Below are 16,467 nucleotides of genomic sequence, written 5' to 3'. Positions count from 1 at the left end.
ATTGGCACCTAGTGGCTCTCTCATTCTTTACTCACTTTCCACATTCTAGTTAAGTTAACATTCTAGTTTTAGAAGAACAAGACAGAAATTGCAATTTGTGGGTGGCACGAGATCTTCCTTCTTATAAGGAATAATATTGAATCTTTATTTATAAGAATATGTCTATGCCTAGCACATTTTAGGTATAAGATCAATTGCTAGCAAAACACACACACATACACACACACACACACACACACACACACACACACACACACACACCATACACAATTATGGGTATATCATGTGATGACATTATAATACCATCCCAACTGGTCAACTCTTCAGGTATTACAAGATTTGCAAATGTAATGTGTACACTACGACCAAAGGATTGCTCTTAGGTATAGAGGAAATTCCATAATAAACAAGAAGTATACATAGATGAATCAAGGTTTAGAGACTTACACTATACCAAGATGATAAACTGAACGAATATAGAAACATTCTGAGCATTTACGTATCAGCCCCTAAGCTCCAATATTGTGTAACCTCTAGGTATATGAGGAACCTACTCATGGTTTTACAGCAGAGTCAGTAAAACCCTGGGTCTTATAGTCTTGCAGTGGTTGTTGGCAGCTGATTGGCTACAATGCCTGCAGGACACTCCCTTGCCTATGACATGCCCCATGGGATAGTTAACTTTATTCAGGAAAGACTGTAAGAAGCAGGTTCCTTGCAGTAATTGGACAGTTTCCCTGCTAGAGAAAACAGGGCTGTGGCTCTACATACTGATGACCAAGTGTCATCACTGAGAACTACAGTGGGACTATTTCAATAACTGTCACACTCCTGTCCTTTATGCTGAGCCTGTTCTGTCTTGTATGAAGTGTGTGATTCTTGTTTCTTATATTCTTATATTCTCTACATCCCTTTAAACAAATGTTTTTAGGAAGTCGACTGAAAATCATCACTAAATTCTTAAGTGAGGGAGGAATAACTTTTAATGATTAACTTTAAGAGCATCAAGTAGATGTAAAAATGAGAATGTTTGATGTTCGTATGTTGCTTTTAAAATCTAAGAACAATCACATATTTTAAAAATTGCTAATATATAAAGGTCCCAGTAAAAGTGCTCAGAAAAGAGAAACAAGATTTAAAACATACTCAGGAGTCAACTTAAAATTTCCTCTACATTTAATCGGTATTCTTTCTGCATTCTGATAATTTTATTTGTGAATGTTAGAGTTTTTTTCTTTAAATTTTGTATTTCATAGTCAAAAAGATGTTTCTGAGTAATGATGATTTGCCTGTTTTCAGCAGTCTCATTTAGAGAAATGAAAACAAAGCTGCAGTAGTGAAAGACAATAGGAATTGGGAAAGAAACACAGTTCATATATGCATCGGTACATATGCTTGGCCACAGAGAAAACATGTGATTAATTCTAGTTTCCTTAGAAACAGCAGGACCAAGACATATTGTGTATTCAGAGTATGGTAGGATCTCCATAGAAACATTAACAATCTGGCACACAGTAGATTTTTCTAGTAAGATATTGCAGATAATTTTGTCTATGGAAAACCTATTTCTATTCAAAGACCAACTTCATTTATGTTTTACAGATAAGAAGAGGCCATTTCCACTCACTGACAGGTCTGCATCAATTCATGAACAGTTGCCAACCCAGGTTAGGCAGCATTACAGATCTGTGTTGGCACAAATATCCAGATGCAAGAAGAGAGACTTTCGAGGGCTTGAAAAAATGTGTGGGTTTGAAAAGATTGATTTGAACAGTGTAACAGGAAGGAAGGAAGGAAGGGAGGAAGGAAGGAAGGAAGGAAGGAAGGAAGGAAGGAAGGAGGTTTGGCCTTTAATCTGGTAGTAATATATCACTGAAAATGTTAGATGAAAGTACAATAGGGCACATTCAAAAAACTTTATATAAACTGTACCATTTCATTAAGATTTCATTAATAATTATAATAAAATAATTATTATAATTATAATAAAATAACACATTATGAGCAAATGTATCCAATGCCAAGTCCCTCTGTGACTGGAAGGTGAGAATTCCTCAGCTGGGATATGGCTTTCTGGTGGAGTGGGAAGCTGTGCTGTGCAAAGACCAAAGCCTATGAACTTCTGAGCCTACAGTACTTGGGATCTTAATGCTTAAGGTTCTCCCTATGGACCATAGAGGTGACTGCCTACTGCACTACCCACCATGGAGGTGAGCTGGATGAGAGAACTGGTACTCTTACAAGTAAGAAAATATTGAGTTCTTTTAGTAAGTTACTTTTCCCATGTGCTGTAAAAGTCCCACATTCCAGAGTATCAGTCTCTCAGGATCCTCCTCTGTTTTCAAAGAACAGTGGGAAGGGAAGCTGAGCTTTCCCCCCACCTACTCCAATGTTAGTTTAATAAGAAACTTGGAGGCATGCCCTAGGAACCCACATAGATCCCTGGAGGTGAATCAGAAGGCCAAACTGCATGGCTGGAGTGCCAAGGCAATGGAGAGCCTACCCGGTTGATTTCACTCTTGGATCGATCATTCTTGGCCTTGGCTGTCTTCTCTGCAAGCTTCTTCTGCCGTTGGGGACCTCGTCCAAAGAAAATATAGTTGACAAAGGCATACTCCAGAAGTGCCAGGAATACAAAGACGAAGCAACCCATCAGGTACATGTCGATGGCTTTGACGTAGGGGATTTTGGGTAGAGTCTCTCGAAGGTGAGTGTTGATGGTTGTCATGGTGAGCACGGTGGTAATCCCTAAAAAGCAAAGGTAGTGTGTGAGTACCTCCAGATCACAGCCATGCTCCCACTTCAATGTTCTCTAAGATGCTGACTGGACTGGAATGTCACTGGAATATCTATGTGTCTTATGGCAACATTTCACACTTTAGAGCAGCCAGCAAGTATCTCCCCTTGGAAAGGAAGCCTGAGAGGCCTCAGCCAGCCACACCTATCACAGTTCAGGGTGTCTCAAGAGAGTGAAAGGCAAGATGTCTAGGACATTTAGGAAGAATGTGAACCCTTAGAGTATTGGAACAAAAGCAAGAAGTTCCAGCAACATAAACACTGGGTGCCTGGTCACAACACACCAGGAAGTCCACAGTGACTTATGTCTACAGGGACCTGGTCACCAGATGGCTGTTTGTCTTATTACAAGTCTTGCTGGGAGGAGAGGTTGAGGATATTTTTATTAATTAAGGGGAGACTCAGTTATAAGCCGAAAGAGGGAGGGCCAAGCCCAGAGGACAGATTCACTCTGGATCATTTCCTGTAAGTAGGAAAAAATGCATACAACATAGGTGGGAAGGTTATCTTGGATAGAAGCATGAGAATTCTGAGATTCTCTGATGTTCTGACGTGAAGAAGCTCCTCTGTAAGAATTCTGCAGAATTCTTTACATAGTTCTGTATAGATGATGCATGTCTGTGTAGAGAAGTTGGTTATAGTCTTTAAGATCACCATAGCAGCACTTTTTGTAACTTTACCTCACATAGCAAGAGACAGAGTTCCTTCTATACAGGGATGATAAATTAAATGATGTGAGGCCACAGTGACCAAAGAGTATGCTGGGCAGAGAGTGACATGACCAGGGCTTGTTGAACAGAGAGAGGTAAGTTGTCTTTGGGTTACAAAGCACTAAGTGCCACAGCAGAAACAAGCTTAGAAGCTGCCTCAGCTTGCTCTGTTGCAAAAGTAAGATATTTGAAGGAAGTGTTCAGCTCTAAAGGTCAGGCTTTTCCATGAATTCAACCAACATCCTTGAATGTGGGCAAAATAGTTCCTTTGCATTCTTGTGTTAGGGTTTACTTGCCTAAGAGGGCACTCAAAAAGAAGAGACTGGCAATGATTTTTTTTCATCATCACTAGCACGCACACACACACACACACACGCGCGCACACACACACACACACACACACACACACACCAATGATGTGACTGAGGTAGCACTGTCATGGTAAAGTTTCTGGGGTACAGCCAGGGCTGTAGGGGAGGGTTTATATTCATTGTCTTGGTTTTTAGCCCTTTGGATGCCGATTTGGTCTCAGAAGCATGTTCGTTCACTCTGTGTTTCCCAGAACCGGCCTGGGGCTATGGCGCTCTGCCCTCCACAGGGAAAAATAGCAGAGAAGCCAGGTGAAGACTCCATCTGTACTCTCTCCTGATCCTGACCCTAAGAGACTACTAACAGCACAGAACAGGCAAGAACCAAGAAACTATTTTTATGCATAATTGCAAACCACAGTTGCTTGTGAAGCGTTTGGAAATCTCAGATGTCAGAATATTTTAAGACTCCCTTTAACATTACATTCATGTGCACCTGGAGACTTTTAAAAATTTGAATGTGGCAATGGGATAATTACAGTTTACAAATAAATGTGAAAACACCACGCAAAAGCTACAGAATTAGACATTCTCACCATTCTTCAGAAAATTTGCAATGTTCACCACTACTGTTTTCCCCACTCCCAAGAGCTGGTCACCAGCATCTATCTGCTCAGCACTGATTAAAGGATGTCCACCTTGGTGGCCTCCCATGATCAGTGGCATCATGTGGCTATGCATGTAAGTGGGGAAGATGACATAGTCATTCAAGAAGTCAAGTGGCAGGGCAAGGTCAATCTGTTATAATACCTGCCTTTCAAAAGTTATTACACACACACACACACACACACACACACACACACACACACACACATTGGGAAAAAAACCTTCATAATCTCTTCTGAAGTTAATTCTGTCAATGACCTGCTAGGTTCTTACCTGTACAGCTCCCACTGGCCGAGGAAAACAGCTGTCTGTGTACCTCTGGGAATCGGGTTCCCTGGACTTCTGTAAATTCCCAATCTAATCTAAGCCTGGCTCATGCCTCTCAAACTTCTAATGCTACCCCGACAAGCACCATGCCAGCAGGGTCACTAAGACTTGAATTTGGCTTGAAACAGCAGGATATCAAGAGAACATGAAAGAAATCCAGTTCCTCCACTATGATCAAGCTGAATTGCTAGCATCACTTCTGACAGACTACCTGCTTCAGGATGTGACATTTTACAAGTAAGCAGGTACAGAGTTTGTAGTAGCTGGCAGAGTTCAGAGGGTCACATCTGCTGTATGGTTCATCCCGTGCAAGCCCAGATAATTACATCTCTTTGGTTCGTTCTAATTGCTGTAACAACTGCTCAGCAGCAGGCTCACTGTGAGGCTCCTGGCACTTCAGTGTAAATGAGCCTTTTCCAGGCTCAGAGGGGCTTCCAGTCATTTTTCATTTCTCTACTTTATTTTCATAAAGAGAGAACCTTGGAATTATGCCTATATATAGAATATAATTTCTAGATAAAGTATGTTTTTATGTAAATGAGTTCTAGTTGTTATCTGATGCCATGATGTTCAGAATAGAATTTAAAGTATTATTCTGCCCTAGAAATTAAAAAAAGACAGAGACAGAGACAGAGACAGAGAGAGACAGAGAGAGAGAGAGAGAGAGAGAGAGAGAGAGAGAGAGAGAGAAGAGAGAGAACCTCAAATTGTTTAAATCAACAACTATGGCATTTAAACCTGGTCCTACAAATTGTCTCTTGATTTTGCAAATGCAAAGAGAAAAAAATATCAACTACTCTTGGGGAAGGGTGGTCTACTGTCATCAAAAACTTGAAGATCTGCACACACCCTCTGCCAGTTGCATAGATATCTAAGATTTTTTTAAAAAAAAGTATCCTCTAGACATACATAAAAATTTGAATATAAAATTCTTAGTGTTTTTATACTTGATCCTATCCAGAGTACTGTTTTACGCTCATGAAAACTTCAGGAACCCTGGTAGAGAGAATCCAGAAGACACTTGAGCAGCTTACGTAGCTGAAGGTCTAGCCTCAGCACTCACACATGCACACTGGTTTAGGAAATAAGACAGCAGAAGACGGAGAACAGAAACACATGGCGAGAGGGTGAACCTGAGCCTTGAACCACAATTCCCTGCTAGGTGCTTTACTGGCAAATGTGTTTCTAATTTTTCCCTACATTTTTAAAGCTTCCTTTGTTAGTTCCATCAGCAGGAACTGACTTGAACCCAGAAGGACTGGCCTATGCATGGCTCCTCTTCTCTTCTACTGATGTATTCACATGATACTTTTGTCCATGGTTTCATAAATAACTAAGTGAGCAGAGCACGGTGCTCCTAAAAGCGTAAATTTTCCCTTAATAACCAAATTCTAAAAGTGCTCTCAGAATTTCCAAGCTATATTGTATATCAACTAATAATCTCATCATCCAATAACCAATGGACAGCAAACCAAACTAGGGTTCTTGGGAATGACTCATAATTAGTTGCTTATTTAACGGTCATTAAATTGTGTAATTTCAATTATACGCTATAATATTTGGTGGTTTCCTCTTCTGACTTCAAAAAGAAGAAAGCTCAAATTAATCAAATCTTTCTGTCTGTGGAATCATTTTGACCAGGATATATTGATCCCTACTTTAAAATCACCTATCAAAAATAGTTATGTGATGCAAATATTCTAAAAACATATTTTCCTTTTCATAGGCATGAAAATTCACATTTAAGTCTTACAATTAAATTAACACATCAAGAAATTCATGCATGAAATTACAGTTTCAAGATAAAATGTGACTACACAGGTGAGGCTGATGTCATGACACCCAGAATTTCTAGCTGCACTCTGGCTTTTAAATTTCCTTCAAACTGAAATGATGTGATGATCACTTTACATTTGAGCTAGGACTTAACCGTAGCACATACCTAGGGCAACTCGAGCAGCAGATGCATCATAATTGATCCAGAAGGACACCCATGAGAGGATTGTGATCAGTATTGAGGGCATATACGTCTGAAGTATGAAGTACCCAATGTTTCTCTTCAACCGAAAACTCAATGAGAGTCGAGGGTAGGCACCTACAGTAAACACACAAGGGAACAGTGAAGAACCGTGGCAGGCAGTCTGCTCCAACATCCAAGCGTCAACAGCATGCACCTGGAAACTCCATGAACTTGGGAGCCACCCACTACTGTGCAATTTGACATATTTATAGGGGACAGGAAGAAGGAGTGCATATCCGTTTGCAAGATAGGGAACAATGAGAACATTGTTCTAAGGCTAAAGGCTCAGCTGAGAGCTGTTTCTGGGGAAGGTTTTAGGCATGGAGAACAGAATAACAGCCAATGTGATGTTCAGTCTTTCATCGATGGCTGTTTCCTTTTTATCCTTTGTAGAGAAAGAAAATGTGGGAGAAGACTTTACTAGGCAGAATGACTGTTACAAGTCATGCTGTCTGCATGTTCAGAGGATTGAAGCCACTGGCTCTAGACTACTAGACTAAGGATAGTTCAATTACACACGAAATTGGAGGAGTAGGTAGCAAATGCAGGCCCAGAGAGAGCTGTAGTGCACACTAGGGTGCCCTGCTGGCCACAGCAATAGCATCAAGAGGAAGCGTAGAGAAGCAGGTTGTAGTATTCAAATTCTAGTGTACATCCTGGGTTTTGTATCCTGGATTCTAATCACTACTTCCACCAGAGTTGCAAACGTAGAGCCTTAGGATGCCACATTAATGTGGCATTCGTTCACTCTATTTTATATGGTTTTTCTCAGAATAAGGCAAACACAACCTATGCTTTCTTCTGTGCATTTCAACACATCACAAGTTGTAATTAGTGTAATTGTCTCAGCTCCTGGTCTGCTGGATTGGAATAAGGTAGGTAAGAGAGAGAGTCCAAAGGACCCTCTAACACCCACTTCATGACCTCTCCCCCAATCTGTTTATCAGCAGGGGTCACTCATACCAAGATGTCCTAACTAGAGCATACTACACATTTCCACACTACTTTTTCTTCCCTGAGAAATGTCTGCCTGCTTTCAGGTATACAGGTGTATAACCAAATGTTTACTGATGATAAATCATTAAGACATTCAGTGTAAAATTCATTTTTGATGCATTTAATTTTACTATTTATCGAAGTGAAAAGCATGTTTGCACACCAGTAAGAGGGACGCAGTTGTTCATGGTTACATTAAAGGACTGAATTCTGGCTGAATATTGATGCCGCAAGGCAAAGAGCATCATGGATGGTTTCAGAGTTAAGGAATGTCTTATCCTCCATGGCCCAAGTGGCACTTTACATAAATACATGCAAAACATTGGAAGCATGTTTATGGCCATCTTTGAAAGTTAGGAATTCCATCCCAAACTTAAGCCCAAATTTACATAGGGAGTTTTATGAAACTCAAGCAGCACTTTAAAAAACTAAACGCTCAAGCACAATACAATCCAAAGATAATAACTTAGTACTTACATCCATGGAATAATGGTATGAAAATATGAAAAAAAATCCTTTATGCTCCATAATAACATCATTATGTTTCCCTAATGCTGGGAAACTCTGTAGGTGCAGTAAAATATCCTGATGTTCCTAACATACAGTCCTGAATCTGAACCCAAGGGTTTTATGCAGCATTCAATTGGCATCACGTTGGGTGACAGCATGCACAGTGCAAAGTTTTGTGTGTGTGTGTGTGTGTGTGTGTGTGTGTGTGTGTGTGTAACCAGAGTCACACTAAAGTTGTGGAGCACAGCTTACCTAAGCACTGCAATAAACACCATAGATTCCTTACAGAGTTGACCTTGAGTTAATTTTGGTCACTGCACATTTAAGAAGCTTTTACTATAGAAAACTTCAGTGTGGGCTGTTGCCATGGCCTAACTGAAGCTTCAGGTGCCATTGACTTTTCAAATCACTTTTACTTCAGGTTTCTACTCTCCTGTTGCCTGTACGTGTCTTCTCTCCACTTTGCTCTGTGCCACCATATGTTCGTCCCAGAATCCTTTCTGCAGCAGGATCACTCATTCATATGCCTATTATTTGTTGGGGAAATGGCAGGTGTTTGCCATTGACTGCCTACTTCACTGTTATCCACAGTTCCTGAATTATATAAAAAGAAAGCAAACCATTTACGAAGCTCAGCACTTAAAGACTAGCTGCCTGGAATTTCCACTGTTGTTTCTTGTTTCTCTGTGAAGTTTGCTTTGCAAGGTCTGATCAGATGCATACATCACATTGTCAGCATAACATCAACACTGTCATAAATGACACAAAATATATGTAAACACAATTCAGATTCTTCCCAATTTTTCATGAAATACATACACACAAAAACTGGTTTATAAATAGAAGTTTTCAAATGTTTTAAATTTTGGTGATTTCCACTTTTGCAAACCTATAAAGAGGATTCTTAAGAGCTTCATGCAGAGCTCTTGTGTTAGACTTATTTTTCTAGCACTACCAGGCGAGAGCTTGGGACTTCATTTTGAGTGTTACTAGCTTTGCAAAAGGAGCCTAATCTGCATTGTTCCCTATCATCAGTCTCTCTAGTTGCCACCTCACACTGCAAGTGTGGCAACGCTGAATGCTTCTTTAACCAATTCTCTTAAGGTAAAACATGACATTAAAATCCACTTATCTACCACTGAGCTACATTTGCAACCTTACTTTCTTTAGTCGAATAGTTCTGATGTATTCATTTGTTCTCTCTATTTAATCTTATTAATTATCCTGGAATCACCTTCTCATTTCAGTTTTTCGTGTTTCTTTCTTTCTTTTTTCTTTTTTCTTTCTTTTTTTTTTAAATTTTAGACCTGACTGTGTAAATCCTCACTTGGATTGCAGGTAAGCATTTCCCTAATTGTATGTTTTAACATGTCTAATGGGTTTAAATGAAATATAGAAATAGAAATAAAATAGAAAACATAGAAATATTTCCTGTGGTTTTTTGTTTTTTGTTTTTTAGTGTATTTTTATCTATCTATCCATTTATTTTACCCTAGTAACTGCTGTGGATTGGATACAGGGGTTCAGCTCTTTTGGGAAGCACCCCATGCTGAGTTCTAGCTCCAGCTGTGTCTCTAAAAAATGTTTTCTATGTGGACTCAGTGTCTCTGTAGGTTGCTAATCCTGACTTTGAACTTGTGATATTTCTTCCTCAGCCTTCCAACAAACTAGAATTACAGGAAGGGGCCATCAAACTGGACTTCTTTTTCAGAATTTGACATAAAATGGAATTCTACACTGAATTTTCTTTCATTTTTCAAACACTATCAGTGCATTGAAAATTCTAAGCAACAGAAACTTGTAAGCAGAGATGCACTCTCCACTCCAAGGAATCATGGAATTTTTCCATTCTATGTCAGTGAGGAAACCCATGCACGCATGCTATCTGGAGGCCACAGGCCCTCTATTCAACCTACATTTTCAAAAGCATAGAAGTATAGTACTCTAGGTCATACTCAAACTCTCCTATGAGGAACAACAGAGTGAAATACTTGAAAATGAAGGTTCTCATGTTCCCATAACAACTTGCTTTATTTTTTTAACCATGACTCTATATGAGCTTGCCAGTGTCCAGTCAAGAATATTGTCACTATATCCATATTTGTCTATTACTCCTTGATTGCAGATTCACAGCCACCGTCTTTAGGAGACACCTTCCCTTAGCTATAATAAAAGTTACTGACCAATTCAATTTACATGAATCCTTACTGGGTATTCCCTCCAAATGTCAGTGACCATCTTGTGTTGTTAAAATATAATTACTGATATTCACCAAAGGTAGATCTTTGTTGGCAGGCATACATTCTCCAAGATGCCTGTGAAGCAATGAAATTGCAACACTGAGCAAAAGCCTACATTACAACCCAGCATCCATGCACCCATATATAGATGGGTTAAAAAAAGTAATAGCATTTACATCATTCCCTGGACACTAATTGAGTTTAATACACAAAACATTCAATAGCTTGATTGTTTCTTAGTTTGAAAGCACATGACATCTTTAAGATCTTAATGAGGTCATTTCAATACTGACTCTGTTGGTGACTTGATGTCAGTGTCTGATCATGCCATTTATTTTAGTATATGTGCTGACGAAGCAAGCACTGATCATGCCATTTATAAAGTGTGTTCCTTCTTTCTACACTGTAGGTGAAATAGTCTTTGTTTCAGTCAGCACATGGCAGTAATAAACACCCCAAATCTCAGGAGTTCTAACAATAAAATCTTTTTTTTCCTTTTACTGGATTTTTTAATTTACATTTTAAATGTTATCCCCTTTCCCAGTTTCCCCTCCAGAAACCTGCTATCTCATCTCCTCCCCTGCTTCTAGGAGGATGCCCCCTCATCCATCAACCCACTACCTCTCTCACCTGCTTGCCCTGACATTCCCTTTCACTGGGGCATTGCACTTTTACAGGACCAAGGGCCTCTCTTCTCATTGATGCCCCACAAGGCCATCCTCTGCTACATAGGCAGATGGAGCCAGAAGTCCATGTCTGTGTTCTCTTGGGATGGTGGTTAAGTCCTGGGAGCTCTGGGGGTCTGATTGGTTGATATTATTGTTCTTTTTATGGGGTTGCAAACTCCATAAGTCCTTCCTCTAACTCCATCTTTGGGGATCCCATTATCAGTTCAATGGCTGGCCACAAACCTCAGCCTCTGTATTTGAGGCTCTGGCAGAGCCTCTCAGGAGACAGCTATATCAGGCTCCTGTCAGCATGCATTCTTGGCATCCGCAATATTGTCTGGGTTTGGTGTCTATATATGGATCCCCAGGTGGGGAAGTCTCTGGATGGTCTTTTCTTTTTAGTCTCTGCTCCACACATTGTCTTTAAATTTCCTCCTGTAAGTATTTTTGTTCCCCCTTCTAAGAAAGTTAGGGAAATGACACCTTTCACTATAGTCACAAAAAATATAAAATAAACCAGTGTGGCTCAAACAAAGTAGGTGAAAGATTTGTATAACATGAACTTCAAGTTTCTGAAGAAAGAAATTGAAGATTTCTGAAGATGAAAAGATCTCTCATGCTCATGGATTCACAGGATTAATATAGTACAAATGGCAATCTTGCCAAAAGCAATCTACAGATTCAATGTAATCCCCATTGAAATCCCAAGTCAATTCTTCACAGAGTTAGAAAGAGCAATTTGCAAATTCATTTAGAATAACAAAAGACCCAGGATAGTGAAAACTATCCTCAACAATAAAAGAACTTCTGGGGGAACCAGTTGCTGTATTAGAGAGCAATAGTGATAAAAAAAACTGTATGGTATTGGTATAGAGACAGACAGGTAGATCAATGGAATAGAATTGAAGACTCAGAAATGAACCCACACACCTATGGTCACTTGATCTTTTGACAAAGGAGCTAAAACCATCCAGTGGGAAAAAAGAGCATTTCGAACAAATGGTGCTGGATCAACTGGCAGTCAGCAAGTAGAATAATACAAATTGATCCATTTTTATCGCTTTGTACAAATATCAAGTCCAAGTGGATCTTAGACCTCCACATAAAACCAGATACACTGAAACTAATAGAAGAGAAAGTGGAGAAGAGTCTCGAACACATGGGCACAGTTGAAAATTTGGCTTAAGCTCTAAGATCAAGAATCAACGAATGGGACCTCATAAAACTACAAAGCTTCTGAAAGTCAAAGGCCACTGTCAATAGGAAAAAATGCAACCAACAGATTGGGAAAATATCTTTACCAGTCCTACATCCAATAAAGAGCTAATATCCAATGTATACAAAGACCTCAAGAAGTTAGATTCCAGAGATTCAAATAACTCTTTTAAAAAATGGGCTACACAAGAATTCACAACTGAGAAATATGGAATGGCCAAGAAACACCTAAAGAAATGCTCAGCACTGTTAGTCATCAGGGAACTGCAAAACAAAACTCTGAGATTCCACCTCACACCAGTCAGAATGGCTAAGATCAAAAACTCAGGTGACAGCAGAGGCTGGCAAGGATATGGAGAAAGAGGAGCACTCCTCCATTGTTGGTGGGACTGTAAGCTGGTACAACCACTCTGGAAATAAGTCTAGTGGTTGCTCAGAAAATTGAAAATAGTATTACCTGAGGACCCAGTTCTACCACTCCTGGGCATATACCCAAAAGATGCTCCAACATGTAACAAGATACATGCTCCACTCTGTTCATAGCAGTCTTGTTTATAATAGCCAGAAGCTGGAAAGAACCCAGATGTCCTTCAAAACAGGAATGGATACAGAAAATGTGGTACATCTACACAATGGAATACTACTCAGCTATCAAAAACAATGACTTCATGAAATTCTTAAGCAAATGGATGGAACTGGAAAATATCTGAGTGAGGTGACTCAAATACAAAAGCACACACAGTGAGTGGTATGCACTCACTGAGAAGTAGATATTAGCCCAAAATTTCGGAATACCCGATATGATTCCTAAACCACATAAAGCTCAAGAAGAAGGAAGACCAAATTGTGTATGCTTCAAAACTTCTAGAAGAGGAAACAATGAAATCTTTTTAGTGCTTTCTGTGCAAAAATTGTGGGATGAAACGATGAGGTGCCACATATACCTAACACCTATTGTCAACCTTTATGCCATGAGAGTAAGAATGATTATTCCTCTTCCCGAGAAGAGCAGCAAATACCTTACCACAATTAACTTACCACATTTCTCAAATTTTATTTCCCTATTAAAATTTTTAACATTTTCTAAAGTACAACATACACACAAAAATTCCAATACAACCTGAAACTACAACACAGGAATGTAGAATCACTTAAATTGTGTGAGAAAACTGCCATCAGCCAGCATGTGACAGACAGAATGTGAAGACAATATTTATCCCATATCAAATATATATATATATATATACATATGTATATATATATATATATATATAAATTTGCCAAGACATAGAATTTAGAATTAAGAAGATATACTACTTTGTATTATATTTGTCTAGAAAATTTATTCTCTTTTGAAAAAGAACACTTTTTTTTCAAAAACCATTTTAGCATTTAACACCTATACCTTAGTAAGTGTAAGAAGTATGCGGATGGTATAAACACATGGTGTGCACTCAGTGATAAGTAGATATTAGCCCCAAAGCTCGGATTCTCCAAGGTACAATCCACAAACCACATGAAGCTCAAGAAAAAGGATGACTAAAATGCACATGCTTCAGTCCTTCTTAGAAGGGGGAACAAAAATATTCATAGGAGGAGATACAGAGACAAAGTTTGGAGCATTGACTAAAGGAATGGCCATTCAGAGCCTTTCCCTCATGGGGATCCAGCCCCTATACATATATCCACCAAACCTAGACAATATTGCTGATGCCAAGAGGTGCATGCTGACAGGAACCTGATATAGCTGTCTCCTGAGAGTCTCTGCCAAAGCATGACAAATACAGAGGTGAATGCTCGCAGCAAACCATTGAATGGGGTCCCCATCAGAGGAGTTAGAGAAAGGATTGAAGGAGCTGAAGGGGCTTGCAAACCCATAAGAACAACAATGCCAACCAACCAGAGCTCCCAGGGACTAAACCAGCCATGTGTGCAGCTGCATATGTAGCAAAGGATGGCCTTGTTAGGCACCTGTGGGAGGACAAACCCTTAGTCTTGCCAAGGCTAGACCTCCCAGTGTAGGGGAATGTCAGGGCAGAGAGGTGGGGAGGGGTAGATGAATGGATGGGCGAACACCCTCATACAAGAAGGGGAAGGGAGGATGAGATAGGGGGATTATGGACCGGAAACTGCAAAAGGGTATGACATTTGAATTGTAATTTAAAAATCCCATAAAAAATGTAAATACATAAGGTATCCAATAAAAATGTTTTTAAAAACAAAAGAAGGGGCTGGGGATTTAGCTCAGTGGTAGAGCGCTTACCTAGGAAGCGCAAGGCCCTGGGTTCGGTCCCTAGCTCCGAAAAAAAGAACCAAAAAAAAAAAAAAAAAAAAAAAAAGAAGAAGTAAGCAGAGCAAGCACGAAGAAAGCAATGTCCAAGTCCAAGAACTCCCTCCCCACGTCAGCAGACTCTGACAACGGTAGTCTGGGCAATCATGCCCAGGGAACACTACAAACATACTACATTAGACATGGATATACATGAGATTTGGTCATTTGTGTTTCCCACACAATGAAATCGAATATGCATGAATGATTAAGTTCCTTTTGATAACGGGAAAAGAAGTTCATAAGGAAAAGAGCCCTACCAATGTAGAAGATGCTAGGAATAAAATTCCTGGAGTCTAGTAAGCAAATATTATGAGAGATGATAGCTAGTTAAACAGTAGCCTTCTGCTAACACATATGTATCTTACAGAATGTAGAGGTTCTCATGTAATTCTCACAGATCATGACCTGATATTTTCAAGTTTAAACACCCCAGCACATGCTGCATCTGTGGGAAAATTCCCAAGGAGTCATAGCCAATGGCTAATAACTTAAAATTGAAAAGCACCGAGTACCCTTCAAAACAGCACGAGAAGCTCCAAGATGACAACACAAATGCCAACGTCTGGTCTGGTGCCTATGTGCCAATGCAGATATAGGCAGGTCCCCAGTAGATGCTGAGTCAACAGGCAGAGGTGCAGTCCCTGCACAGCACACTGTTCCAATTCAGGGCTTGCTTGGCAAAAGTATCCAGCAAAGATGCTGATCTCAACCCTTTTCCCTAGATGCACTGAGAGCCATGCCAAAGCCAGGCTCTGGACCTCCAATTCTCCTATATTTACATCACTATCTAGGCATCAATATTTTTGAAAATCTCATTAAAAATGTGCACATACAGTGTCAAGATAGCTTTGCAGACTGATAGTAGCCACTCCAGGGTATCTGTAGCTTAACAAGATAATAATTCTGTAATAATTCCATCTGATGCAGAGTGGATCTACACACTTATGCCTCCTCCTTTCTAGGCAGCTGCTAAAGGACTCTCATCATGGCCTTCTGGAAAGAGCACCAAGGTTATTTCTGGGTCCTTTATCATGCTATCTTATTCACTTGTAATTTACCTTTTACTTTGTAATACAGCCCCACATTAAAAATAGTGTGCTTTGAGTACAATGTGTATACTTGCAGTTTCAATACTCAGCAGGAGTTGAAGGCCAACCTAAGCTACACAGCCACAACTTAACAAAAATGGAAGGAGGGGATAGTGTGACTAATTTTCTTCTCTCATTACTCGTCAATATATGCAGATAAAAAAAATCTAAGAAAGAGAGGAAAGGAAATGTGTGAAATAGAAGAGAAAGAAAAGGAAAACAGAATTCAAGTTGAACATACACCTTGAGCAGGCAAAGAGTCCTCGTCGTCTTCCATAGAAAAATGTACTTTATTTGGCTCATGCACTGCTGCCACAGTGAACAGGTACTCAAACGGTACAGCGTCATAGTTTACTTGGATTGCTTATGAGGCTGTCCAATCTCACAGGCCTTCTGTTTCCTTATGTACAAACTCAGCACAATAATAAAACTACCAATAGAAGAAAATGTGGTAAATTACAATTAAAATGAAAAACTATTACGGTGAAAGTGAATACCATCAGGTACATAAAAAGATAAGCCTAAGGATAAAAACAAATATTCCTAAGGTATATACCTGATATCTAGAGCATATGAAGAATGCTTATTCCT

At 39.6% G+C, this 16,467-nt stretch overlaps 1 protein-coding gene across 3 annotated transcripts in view; it reads right to left on the bottom strand.

Annotated features, from left to right (window-relative positions):
- Positions 1 to 16,467, bottom strand: part of Gabrb3 (gamma-aminobutyric acid type A receptor subunit beta 3) — a 235,459-nt gene that overhangs the window by 10,033 nt on the left and 208,959 nt on the right. For all 3 annotated transcript variants that reach the window (XM_039101122.2, NM_017065.2, XM_039101126.1), the window contains 2 exons: positions 6,750 to 6,902; positions 2,504 to 2,748 (listed from right to left, as the gene is read on the bottom strand). In XM_039101122.2, coding sequence (XP_038957050.1) covers positions 2,504 to 2,748; positions 6,750 to 6,902 — 398 coding nt within the window. The remainder of the gene's footprint in view (positions 1 to 2,503; positions 2,749 to 6,749; positions 6,903 to 16,467) is intronic.

Source organism: Rattus norvegicus, chromosome 1 (assembly GCF_036323735.1).
Source record: "Rattus norvegicus strain BN/NHsdMcwi chromosome 1, GRCr8, whole genome shotgun sequence".
NCBI classification, from domain to species: domain Eukaryota; kingdom Metazoa; phylum Chordata; class Mammalia; order Rodentia; family Muridae; genus Rattus; species Rattus norvegicus.
This window is presented reverse-complemented; position numbering and strand designations above follow the sequence as displayed.